Source organism: Acomys russatus, chromosome 16 (assembly GCF_903995435.1).
Source record: "Acomys russatus chromosome 16, mAcoRus1.1, whole genome shotgun sequence".
NCBI classification, from domain to species: domain Eukaryota; kingdom Metazoa; phylum Chordata; class Mammalia; order Rodentia; family Muridae; genus Acomys; species Acomys russatus.
Window position 1 is genome coordinate 29,351,148 of NC_067152.1, and position 12,480 is coordinate 29,363,627.

The 12,480-nt window shown below is 46.2% G+C and overlaps 1 protein-coding gene across 1 annotated transcript in view; it reads left to right on the forward strand.

The window, feature by feature from the left end:
• Positions 1-3,305: 3,305 nt before the first annotated feature.
• Positions 3,306-12,480, forward strand: part of Nmt1 (N-myristoyltransferase 1) — a 30,062-nt gene continuing 20,887 nt past the window's right edge. Inside the window, exon 1 of the mRNA XM_051158793.1 lies at positions 3,306-3,475. Coding sequence (XP_051014750.1) covers positions 3,345-3,475 — 131 coding nt within the window. The 5' untranslated portion in view covers positions 3,306-3,344. The remainder of the gene's footprint in view (positions 3,476-12,480) is intronic.

The following is a 12,480-nucleotide window of genomic DNA, read 5'->3' on the forward strand; positions in this document are numbered from 1 at the left end:
GTGACACATTCCTACTGTCACCACAAGCAGCATATCCTCCCCCAGTGCATGTGCCACATCCTCTTATAAAAGGCCAGTCCCTCCTCCTCCACCCTTACCCAAAGGCAGCCTCCATGTACCTCCTCCCCAATAAACCTCCCACACGAGATCTGTCGCATGTATGACTTTATGGCGTCCATCGCTTAGATCATAACAATCTTCCCACTTCATACAATGTAAAGTCTTGGCTGATAACCATACATACAATAAAGAAAACCTGCAGTTTAGCTTCAGAGGGGGCCTGTAGAACCCCAGACATTACAATGGGGGACCCAGCTCACATAGCTGCCAAAAGCCAAATGTAAAGTGTGTTTTACCAGGATAGAGATGTGGCCTCATTGCAGAAACATGTTTGCTAGCACATGGGCAGGATCTATAGTGTCACATAAATAGGACATGGTGGCTCATATTTATTTTTGTTTTTTTTTAAAGATTTACTTACTTATTATGATGTATTCAGTGCTCTGCCTGCATATCCACTCTCAGGCCAGAAGAGGGCATCAGATCACATTATAGATGGTTGTGAGCCACCATGTGGTTGCTGGAAATTGAACTCAGGACCTCTGGAAGAGCAGTCAATGCTCTTAACTGCTGAGCCATCTCTCCAGCCCCAATGGCTCATATTTATAATCCCAGCATTGAGAGGCAGAGGCAGGAAGATCAGAAATTCAAGGTTATCTTGATATATAGCAAGTTCAAGGCTAGCCTGGATACAGAAGACTGTCAAAGAGAGAGAAAGGGGTGGGGGGAAAGAGGAGGAGGAGGAAAAGGAAAAGGAAGAAGAGGAGGAGAAAGAGGAAGAAGAGAAAGAAGAGGAAGAAGAGGAAGAGGAGGAGGAGGAGGAGGAAGAAGAAGAAGAAGAAGAAGAAGAAGAAGAAGAAGAAGAAGAAGAAGTAAAAGAAGAAGAAGAAACAGAAAGGACTGGAGATATAGCCAAGCGGTTAAAACCACTTCCTGTTCCTCTGGAGGACCAAAGTTTGGTTCCCAGCATACACATACTCCCTCTTCTGGCCTCCTTGGGTACTAGGCACACAAGTTATGTACAGACACACAGACAAACCCCTTACAACATAAAATAAAATTTAAATTTAAAAAATTTACTTTCCCTCCCTGAAACTCCTTTCACAAATGCCACCCCAGAAATATGAACTCTCAACTTTATTATCTGTTCCATGGTGCACATGTGGAAGTCAGAAGATAATTTCTAGAAGTCAGTTCTTTCCTTCCATTGTAGGTTCTTGATATAGAACACAGGTTGTCAAGCTTGCTTGGAATTTACTTTTAGCCTCTGAGCCATCTTGTCTTGCCAGCTCCTAACTTACATATATGCCATCACCAGATCTCATTATAGATGGCTGTGAGCCACCACGTGGTTGCTGGGAATTGAACTCAGGACCTCTGGAAGCACAGCCAGTGCTCTTAACCTCTGAGCCACCTCTCCAGCCTCTAACTTACTGTTTTAAACCACAGGGAATGGCAGGAACATTTTTATTTTGTTTGTTTCTGTTTTTGTAATACAGGGTTTCTCTGTGTAACAGAACCCTGCTATCCTGGACTCCCTTTGTTGTTGGAGGATGATTTTGTGCACTGTATATTCAAATGATTTCTGTACCCAGAGACCTGGTTGCATTGTCATTATTTGGCATTGTCATCATTATTGAAGCATCTCCTGTCTCAATGTTGTGGAAAAATTGTTCTCTGTCACCTCTGATTGGTTAATAAAGAGCTAAACAGCCAGAGGGGGTGATGAGACAGGGATGGGGTGGGGGGCTGGAGGGGGTGGTAGTGGTTGTGGTGGGGTAGTGGCAAAAGTGAACAAGGGAAGAAACAGTTCGGTTCTGAGTCCAGGACTGCCAAGGCTACACAGAGAGACCCTGGCTCAAAAATCAAACCAAAACAAAAAAGAACCAGTCTACTCTCACCACCCACCATACTCAACTAAGCCTTGTCTTCGGGCTTTCTCCTCAGGATTGTGACTAGCTTAGTTAGTCACAGGACAGAAACCAAAGGGACTGAAGCATTCAGGCAATTCTCTGATAGAGGCTGCAATTTTCTTCTTATAACTGATTTTCCTGTGACCATTGTGATGGTTAAGAACTAAAAAGGGCACAGAGTAGGTAAATCCAGATTTCCATGCAGATTTTGCCGCCTACAGGCAATGTACCAACATTTCTGGAACAGTCTTTTCATCTGTGAAAGAGGAATAATAATGACATGCACATTCTAGGCTTGTTAAACTTATAAGAAGCCATGTACAAAAAGTCTTACCCCAGAGCCTGGTGTGTAAGTGCTCATTAAAGAGTTGTGATGGGAGGGTAGGGGAGCTCATGAGGCCTCAACCGTAGGCTAACTACAGACAATTAAGGGATGCTAAAAATGGGGGAAGAAATTATCCTTCTCAGGGATAATCAGCCTGAAATCATATGCATACAATATTGCGCGGACATTGTGTGTGCTTAGATATTTAGGAGTAGACGCATGCATGCACATCCACACACCTATGTAACAACAATTAAAGAAAAAGAGGCCATGAATTTTAGAGCAAGGTGGGGGCTATATGGTAGGGGTTAGAAAGGGGAAGGGGGAAATGATGTAATTATAATCTTTAAAAAAATAAAAAAAGGACTTGCGATGGAAGCTTTTAGTGGGGGATCAAAGGGACAATGTGAAGAAGAGCTCTGTGCAAAACTAGAAACGGTAAGCCTCGGTTCCAAGCCTCAATCCTCCGCCTCTTGGTTTTAGGCTTCCAAAGTCCCAGGTCTACCTAAAGGCCTGAGTGGGGACGTCGGTCCAGAGCAAACTTGGCTTCCGGTATGAAAGCTCTCTCCAAGGAGCGTTTGTGCTCCTGAAGAATTGCAGCCATGGACCTCAGTGTCTTTGACTTACCCAGGAATGGTAACGGTCCTTAACGGTAGCCGATAACGGCTCACCTGTGGCCCGGTGACTACCAAAGGGTACGCTGCAAGCCTTGGATTTTGCAGCCTTAACTCCCGAAATCCTAATTCAACATAAGACTGCAACTCCCAGAATGCCCCGCGACCACCCTGTAAGGCTTGTAGCTCTCTTCGCCGCAGATCTTGGCAGAACCTAGGGGCTTCCGGAATTGCTGCCCATCCCTACCAAGGCCGCGTCCCTTCATGATTTCTGGGTTTTGTAGTTCACTTCGGTACAGTTTATTGAGCAGTCTCCCTTAGTGTCAGATTTCCTCACAAAAACTACAAAACCCAGAAGACAGCGCATATTTCCCCTGTCCAATAGGAGCCCTCCATGTAGCGGGGCGCGGAGCCCGGCTCTCGCAACCCAAGATGGCGGATGAGAGTGAGACAGCAGTGAAGCTGCCGGCACCTTCGCTGCCACTGATGATGGAAGGGAACGGAAACGGCCATGAGCACTGCAGCGATTGCGAGAACGAGGAGGACAACAGCTACAACCGAGGGTAACGAGATCCTCGTAGACCAATTCCTGTCCGGTCTCCCACAACCTGGGTATCTGGGGTGTGGGGAAGTCACCGGGAGCTTAGTTTAACCCCACCCACATGTTCTTATTGGCTAAGTCATTGAGATCCTGCCTAGCGATTGGTTTCTGCCTTTGTCATTTACCAGGGTGGGTGCTCAGCTATTAAGGGTCGGAGACATGCAATACTTTCATTATATAAAAGTTCTGTGTAGTGTTCCACACGTGTGCTTCAGGCACGATGGGGAGAGAGAGGGAACATTTTGAACGGTGGGTTTCATTAGTACAACGCACAGCAATCTAGAAACTTCAGTTCAGAGGGAACGTTACATATAAAAGGTGTATGAACAACGTGACTAGCCATAAACGAATAATAAAACATGCCGTTGTAGTTCACGGTCCTTGAGGAAAAGTCACCAGGCTACACAAGCCATGTATATAATTATGTTGTAAAGTGTCATTGCCAGAGAATTCCAAAATACAAATCCTGCGTTAGTAGCGAAGTGATAAATGTTTTGATTGATTCAGTATCTGTTGCCTCAGATAATCCGTGGCTATCACTAGAGTCGTTTTATTGTACCTTTACTTTGTTTAGTGAAGTGACTCAAAGCTTGGACACATCGATGTTGCTTTTTGCAGAACACGTGGTATTTGTGGGGTAACTACTAGGTCTTGTACTTTAGGGTCTCCCTGAGATTTTTTGTTTGTTTGTTCTGTTTTGGTTTTTGAGACATATTCTCTCTGTGTAGCTCTGACTAACCCGGGACATGCCATGTAGAACAGGTTAACCCCAAATTTGGGGTGATTCTCTTGCCTCTGCCTCCCAGGTGTAGGGATTACGGTGATAGAGGCCACCATGTAGGTCAGGGTCTTACTATAAGTGATTGCTGCCCTTTGTTACTGGCAAAGAAGAAATGGGCCAGATATTTGAGTGGTGTTGTTGTTTTTCCAAATCTGTAAGCCAGTCACAGTGAATAATGTATTTTTGTTCACATTATTTCCTGGTGCTAATTGCCCCCATGCTATCTATTTATATGTATGTGTGTATACATTTGTATTTGTGTGTGTGTAAAGAGACTTGTGGGTGTGTAATTATCCGAGTGTGTGGTAGTCTGATTTTTACAGCCAGGTTTTGTTATAGCCAGCTTGTCACTAGCTCTAGCCAGCAGCTCTTATCGTCCTCCTTACCTCCGTTAAGGCTGAGATAAAGGTAGAAGGTCATAACCTTTGGCCACACACTTGTTTATTCTTCTTAGAGGTGGTTGAGCAAAGGATTAAATGATTAGTAATCTGCCTGTGGTGAGTTTTAGGTTTAAGGAAGATCTAGTTTCTTATTCTTTAAGCAGCGTGGAAAAAAAAAATCACAGGAATGTGGCTGAAAAGGAAGCTTGCCAAATTTGATTTTTATGACTGATCTGTTGCTAGAACTCACAGCAGATCGAAGGTAACAGCCTTATTTAAGGCAGCAGCTATTCCCACGGATGGGAGAGCTGAGGAAGAGGAAGTAGGAGCCGGAAGAGGGAGCGGACCGGCCCCTTGAGAAAAAACTCCCTATCAGCTGAGAGTGCTGCCTGCGAAAGTCACTTCAGAAGTGGAAGTGTGGCCTTTCCTTTGTTCATTCTGTAATCGCTCTCTTTTTCTCTGTGACACTGTGTCAATTGTTTGGTTTTTTTAAAAAAATAGGTTTTGTGCTCTGAAAAACCGCAGTTTGCAAAACTTTGCCGTGACTCGGGGTATTGCTCAGCCATCCAGCAGTGCTGACCAGGTTGCAGGCCCTGATGTTCAGTCCCAACCATGAAAACCGAGAAAATCCTGTTTGCCAGGAAGTTCTTTGTTTTAGTTGTGGTTCCACAGAGTGATAGCTCCCCTTTCCCCAAATCTTTATGAGTGTTGGGGGCTTGGGGGGGTGGAGTGTATGGATTGACCAAGCAGTCTGTGAAAATGATTTAGTTTTCCTTTAACTTACAAAGCAAAGTGCTTTGGAAAGAGATAGTGCTTGGGAAAGGTATGAATTTTGGAGCCATTCAAATCTGCTTTGAGCAGGGTGTGGTGGCCCAAGTCCCATCCCCCCCACCCCCCCACCCCCACCTATCTGCCTCCAGTGTCTCTGTGTAGCCTTGGCTGTCCTGGAGCTCAATCTGTATACCAGGTTGGCCTTGAACTCACAAAAATCCAACTGCCTTTGCCTCCCAGATGCTAAGATTAAAGGTTTGCTCTGCTGCCTTGGGCTGGAGCAATCCTTTAATCCCAGTGCTGTGGAGGCAAAAACAAGTCGATTTCTGTAAATTCAAGGCCAGCCAGGTCCATGTAGCAGATGCCAGGACTACATAGTGAGACTGTTCACAAACAAAATAAAACTTGTTTTGAAAGCCTGGTCTTTGAATAGTTGCCATTTGGGGTATGTTCCTTTTTGTTGTTGTTGTTGTTTGTTTTTGTTTTGTTTGTTTGTTTTTGAGACAGGGTCTCTCTGTGTAGCCTTGGCAGTCCTGGACTCACTTTGTAGACCAGGCTGGCCTCGAACTCACAGCGATTCGCCTGCTTCTGTCTCCCGAGTGTTGGGATTAAAGGAGTGCGCCACCACAACCGGCTTTTTTTTTTAAAACAGACATCTGCCTGCCTCTGCTATGCCATGCCCAACAGGAAAATTTCTTTATCTATAGTTGTTTATGAAATAAGAGCTACATTCTAATCTCTTATCTCTTCTTATTTCTCTTTTTTTGTTTTGTTTGTTTTTCAAGACAGGGTCTCTTTGTGTTATCTTAACTTTCCTGACTCCTTTGTACACCAGGCTGGCCTCGAACTCACAGCGATCTGCCTGCCTCTACCTCCCGAGTGCTGGGATTAAAGGCATGTACCACCACACCCGGCCTTATTTCTCTTCTTACCTTCCCCTAGCTTTACCCAATTTGCCTTCCATTAATTTTACAAACTGAATTTTTGTAGCTTTACTATAGCAATAAGTAGAATGTTTGGTAATTTATTGGGTGTGTTTAGGGCTTTTAAAGTGCATTAGAGAAAGGGTTATGTCCAGGACATAGATGCCTGGTGCTTAGAAGGTGTTAGTGAGTGAGCCAGGTACCGTGGCCCACACCTGTAATCCCAGCACTCAGGAGGCAGAGGCAGGCGGATCTCTTGAGTTCGAGGCCTGCCTGGTCTACAAAGTGAGTCCAGGACAGCCAAAGCTACACAGAGAAACCCTGTCTTGAAAAGCAAAAACAAAATTATTGTCGCGCGCGCGCGTGTGTGTGTGTGTGTGTGTGTGTATTACTCAGAAGGGCTTGGGGGCTCTGTTGTCTCCTGTCTGGTTAAGGCAGGGGTCTTTTGTTGTTTCTGCCTTGCTGTGTTTGGTAGGTTAACCTGCACCGGGCTCTCAAGCTTCCAGGTGATTCTCCTATCTCTCTCTGCCTTGGGTCTCATCACAGGAGCACAAAGATCACAGGTGCATCCCCACCTGCAGCCTTCCTTTCTGCAGAAGTTCTGAGGCTGGAACGTGGGTTGGCAGGCTTGCACGGCAAGCACTGTTACCACCAACCTTCTTCTTTGTTTGTTTTTGGTTGAGACAGGGTTTCTCTGTGTAATGTCTCTGGCTGTTCTGGACTTGCTAGGTAGACCAGGCTGACCTCGAATTCACAGAGATCCACCTGTCTCTTGCCTCTCGTGTGCTGGGATTAAAGGCATGAATTACCACGACCCAGCTAGTCTGTCTGTCTGTCTGTCTGTCTTTCTTTCTTTCTTGTTTTCCAAGACTGGGTTTCTCTGTGTAGCCTTGGCTGTCCTGGACTCTCTTTGCAGACCAGGCTGGCCTCGAACTCACAGAGATCCACCTGCCTCTGCCTCCCTCCCTGCATTCTGGGATTACAGGTGTAGCTACCACATCCTGCTTAGTTTTCTTTCCTCTATGGCTCAGGACCTAGAGCTAGTGTTGCCTACAGTGGCCTTGGGCCCTCTTGTATCAGCACTCAGGATGTGTCCACAGGCCAGTCTCTGCTCTCTGATGGCTCCAGCTGTGTCAGGCTGACAGTCACATGTAAGTAGGACAGAGGTCAAGTCTGCAAAGCTTTCCCCACTTGCTTTCTCCTTCCTTCCTTTTGTCTCAGTGGCTGTGTTCATGCTGTCTGTTGGGTTATAACTGCATCTAGCACTTGGGAAGAAAAAAAAAAATGTAGGCACTTTCTTCATTTTTTTTCTTCAGTTTTTCGCTTTTCAAAACTAGACCAAAGCAGAAATGAAGAGAACTCTCATCCCTGATATCAAATAAGTATTCTAATTATGTTTCCTAATTAAATGGCAGTTAAAAAGGAAACTAATCAAGGGCTGCTTCAAAGAGAAGAAACTGGAGAGCAAAAGAAATTCAAAGCAAATGAAGCCTATTTCAGGGAGACCGCTGGCCGAGGCAGACTGGTTTTGCTGATCTTCCACATTGTTGAACTAATATGCTCACTCCAAAATTCATCAGCTTTGCCAAGCTGCCAGTTAACCCTTTCTCTCTAGAGCTCAGAGATTAGGGCTTTTACGGAATTACTTCTGTAGCTTTTTTTTTTTTTTTTTTTAATTTTTAAAAAAATCTGAAATCTTTTTGCTTTGTTTTGTTTTCTCTGTGTAGCCTTGGCTGTCCTAGACTCATTTTGTAGAACTCACAGAGACCCACCTCCTCTGCCTCCTGAGTGCTGGGATTAAAGGTGTGTGCCACCATGCCCGGCCTGAAATTGTCACTAAGAAAAAAAAACCCTTCATTTATGCCTGCTCAGTGGTGCACGCCTTTAATTCCAGCACTCAGGTAGGCAGAGGCAGGCGATCATTTTGAGTTCAAGGCTAGCCTGGTCTACAAGGCGAGTCCAGGATAGCCAAGGCTTCAGAGAAGCCCTGTCTTGAAAACCCAAAACCAAACAAAACTTCATTTATTACATATACTTATTTGTGTGTATATTGTGTGACTGTTTTATGTGTGCGTCGCAAGCTTGTGGAGCTCAGAAGACAACTCATGAGAGTCACTGGATCATGTGGGCCCTGGGGAATCAAACTCAGAGGGTCAGACTTGGCTACAAGCACCTCAGTCCACTTTATCTCACCTGCACCTCCATTCTTTTTGTTTGTTTTGTTGACACAGGGTCCAAGGCTATCATCTTCAGATTCATGGTGATCCTCCTGCCTCAGCCTCCCAAGGGCTAGAAGTACAGGCATGAGCCACAACTTCTAGTTCAGCAAAATCTATTCTTTTTTTTTTTTTTTTTTCTGGTTTTTTGAGACAGGGTTTCTCTGTGTAGCCTTGGCTGTCCTAGACTCGCTTTGTAGACCAGGCTGGCCTCGAACTCACAACGAGCAAAATCTATTCTTTAAGCCCCTTTCTGCTTCCTCAGAGAAGGTGTCCTTGTGATTGCTCCCTTAAAACACAGCAAGTACAGCGTTCTCTATATTGAGCCCCTAAAATCAACAACTGACACACATGCCTTGCCAGGAGCAGTACTTGCTTTACAGCTTGTTTAGCGCTGCTGGTTGAGGAGCAGCTGGAGGATGACCGTGGTTGAGTGCCTGCTGTTGCTGTGTGTGTGCTAAACCGTTCCGTGCTCTCTCATTTCACTCAGGAAGACCAGTTCTGCTTTTATCATGCGCCTCCTCCTGGTCCTCTAATGGCCTGGATGTGTTTTTCTCGGGGCTTGCCATCTGTATCCACCAGGACCTTACATGATAGGCACAACTACTGAGCAGTGTCCCAGCTCCCGCATCCTGTAGCAGCAAGCGTCCTCCCGTTGCATCTCCTCAGCAGCCTGTGGATTTTCTCAGGCAAGGGAGTTATTTGGCAGTGGAGCTGGCCGGCCCTTTAGCCTCTCATTAGCAGCCCTGGATCGTCTTGTGGGGACGTGAGTTAAGTAGTAAGCCACAGCTCCTAGTTCAGAAGCTCTACCCTACCTACCCCACACAGGGTCTCTCTGTGTCGCCCTGGGTGTCCTGGACCTCACATTGTAGACCAGGCTGGCTTTGAACTCACAGAGATTCTCTTGTCTCTGCCTCCTGAGTGCTGGGATTAAAGGCATGTGCCACCACCGCCCAACATTTATTGCATTTTTAAAATTTTGTATATTTGCAAATGTACAGGTGTACCACATTACACATGTGGATATCAGAGGACATCTTTGCTTGTTTGTTTGTTTGTTATTATTTATACAGTATTCTGCCCACCACAGGAAGGCACCAGATCTCATTACAGATGGTTGAAAGCCACCATGTGGTTACTGGGAATTGAACTCAGGACCTTTGGAAGAGCAGACGGGGCTCTTAACCTCTGAGCCATCTCCCCAGCGCCCCCAAAGGACATCTTAAAGGAAGTAGATTCTCTCCATTCCACCGTGTGGATCCTGCGTTCAAACTCAGTTGTCAGGCTTAGCAGCAGGCATTTTACCTGCTGAGCATCTATGCCCTGCAGTCTAACTAATTGGTGGGGCTCTGTGGAGTTTGTGATGCGGTGCCAGTGATCCAGCAGCCACAGCGGTACAGAGATTATGCACCTGGTTTCCTCCTGAGTAGCCTTCTAAATGTCCCTGTGTTCATCTTTCTCTGTCTTTTGTGGGTACTAGGAGGATTGCTGGTGACAACCCCTAAGAGTGACTTCATTTGCAGAAGGCTCTCCTGATGCTGAGATTAGAACCAGAGGTCAGGATTTGTCATGGTGCCTTTCATTGGAAAACTTAAATTATAGTCCCAAGAATTAGTTTCTAGCTTTCATAAACAGAGAGAATGGGGCCTGGAGTCGAGGCTCAGCCATCAAAAGCTGGTCCTGCTCTCCCGGCAGACCTGAGTTTGGGTCCAGCATGCACATTGGAAGGCTCATAACTGCTCCTTACTCCAGCCCCAGGGAACCCGAAGCCTTCTGGTCTCCAAGGTCACCCACCAGCACACACATGTACACATACACGTGAAGTTAAAACATTAAAGCTGGGTATGTCTTATAGGCCTTAATCCCAGCACTTGGGAGGCAGAGGCAGGCAGATCGCTGTGAGTTTCAGGCCAGCCTGGTCTACATAGTAAGTTCCAGGACAGCCAGGGCTATATAGTGAAACCCTGTGTCAAAAATATAGAAAGAAAGAAAGAAAAGAAAGCTAAGTGCTCTAGTACACAAGAGGCTGGCTGAAGCTGGGCATGGTGGCACACGCCTTTAATCCCAGCACTCAGGAGGCAGAGGCGGGTGGATATCTGAGTTCAAGGGCAGCCTGGTCTACAAAACGCGTCCAGGGCAGCCAAGGCTACACAGAGAAACCCTGTCTCGAAAACCGCAAACCAAACAAACACAAGAGGCTGCCTGGTATAGAAGAATCTTGAATTCAAGGTTAGCCATGGTGAGTCCCATCGCAAACAAAAGAAGTAAGTGACCAAAAGTTACAAATTTTACCTTCTGAACTTTGTTCTCATAAACCTGTACTCTGGGTTGCAGACAGCACCATTTGAATAGTGCCAAGGTGCTCTCTGCTTTGACCTCAGGAGCAGGGCATGGCCTAAGGAGGGCAGTGGCCAGGAGGAAGGAGGTTGGTCACTGAAAATGCCAGCTAGGCACAGAGGCACACAGCAGTTCCCTGCTTTCTCAGAATGGCGGCACAGCTGTCCTCGGGAACAGCATGAGAGATGCTTCACTGACCTCTTTTGGGCTGTATAGCTTTTCTGAGTTTTTATTTTAGTCCATTGTCCCTAGAAAGCATCAGGCAAGCATAAAACTGTTGAGCTCCTAGCTGTGTGTATAGTGTAATAGGAGGGGCCGTGGAAAACAGCTGTGTGGTGTGGCCCCATGCTCAAACATTTTTAAGATCATTGGGAGACAAAGAAAGAAACCCATCATTTTATGTAAATACTTCTATGTATATAATTTTTAGGAGATTATAATTTTAAAACAGATGTCAGTGAGAGTTGGAGGAGTCAGAGATGCCTGTCAGAATAGAACATGGCTTGTCCTCCACAGACAGCACAGACCGACCTGGAACTCTGTCTTCCTGCCGTGGCGGCCCCAGTGCTGGCACTATAGGCGTGTGCCACCATGACTGCCTCTCCTTGGTACCTCTAACACCTGTTCTTGTACACTAAAGCTTTGTCCTTGGGCCTGGTGGGAGAAGACACTTAATAATATGGTTTTAGAAGCTTCTTAGGCACCTCCTTATAGGGCAGTGGCTCGCCACGTGTGGGTCGCATATCAGATACCCTGTATATCAGAAACTTACATTACAGCTCACAACAGCAGCACAGTAATAGTTATGAAGTAACAATGAAATGATTTGATGGTTGGGGTCATCACGACATGAGGAAGTGTAACAAAAGGTTGCAGCATTAAGAAGGTTGGGAACCATTGCACTAAGGGGAGGAGACGGTAGCGTGAGGGAGAGGGGGCATGTGCCTGGGTCCTCATTGGCTAGTTAGTGACCAGGTTGCCTCCTGGGGTTTTCTGTAAGCAGCAAGTTAAGGCACATTGCTGTGAAATCCCTCTGGAGGCTGGAGGTTCAGTGTCTGTTCCCTCACGATAGCAGGTTTTAGTTGCCAGGCACACACATCCAAGCATGTATTGTCCTGTCAGAGGGAGAGGAGGCCTGCGCTGTGGGCCGACCGTGTTGTCGGGAAGTTGTGTGCACTTTCTGCTCATCTGTCAGCTTGCCCTTCCCTCCCACCCACACACAGCCGGCACTGTTCTATTTCCGAGGTAGAGGCTCAGTTACCATCTCCTCCTTCTGCCCTGAGTTGGTTGGTACAAGAGCATCCATAAGATTTCTGGTTTGAATTTAAAATGTAGGCTCTTCTTTTAAAATGACATTTCTGACCCGGTATCGTGGCCTGCGCCTGTAATCCCAGCACTCGGGAGGCAGAGGCAGGGGGATCTCTGTGAATTCAAGGCCTCCTGGTCTACAGAGTGAGTCCAGGACAGCCAGGGGTGTTAACACAGAGAAATCCTGTCTTGAAAAACCAAAAATAAGTAAGCAAATAAAATGACATTTCTGTGGGGTGTAGTGGTGCATG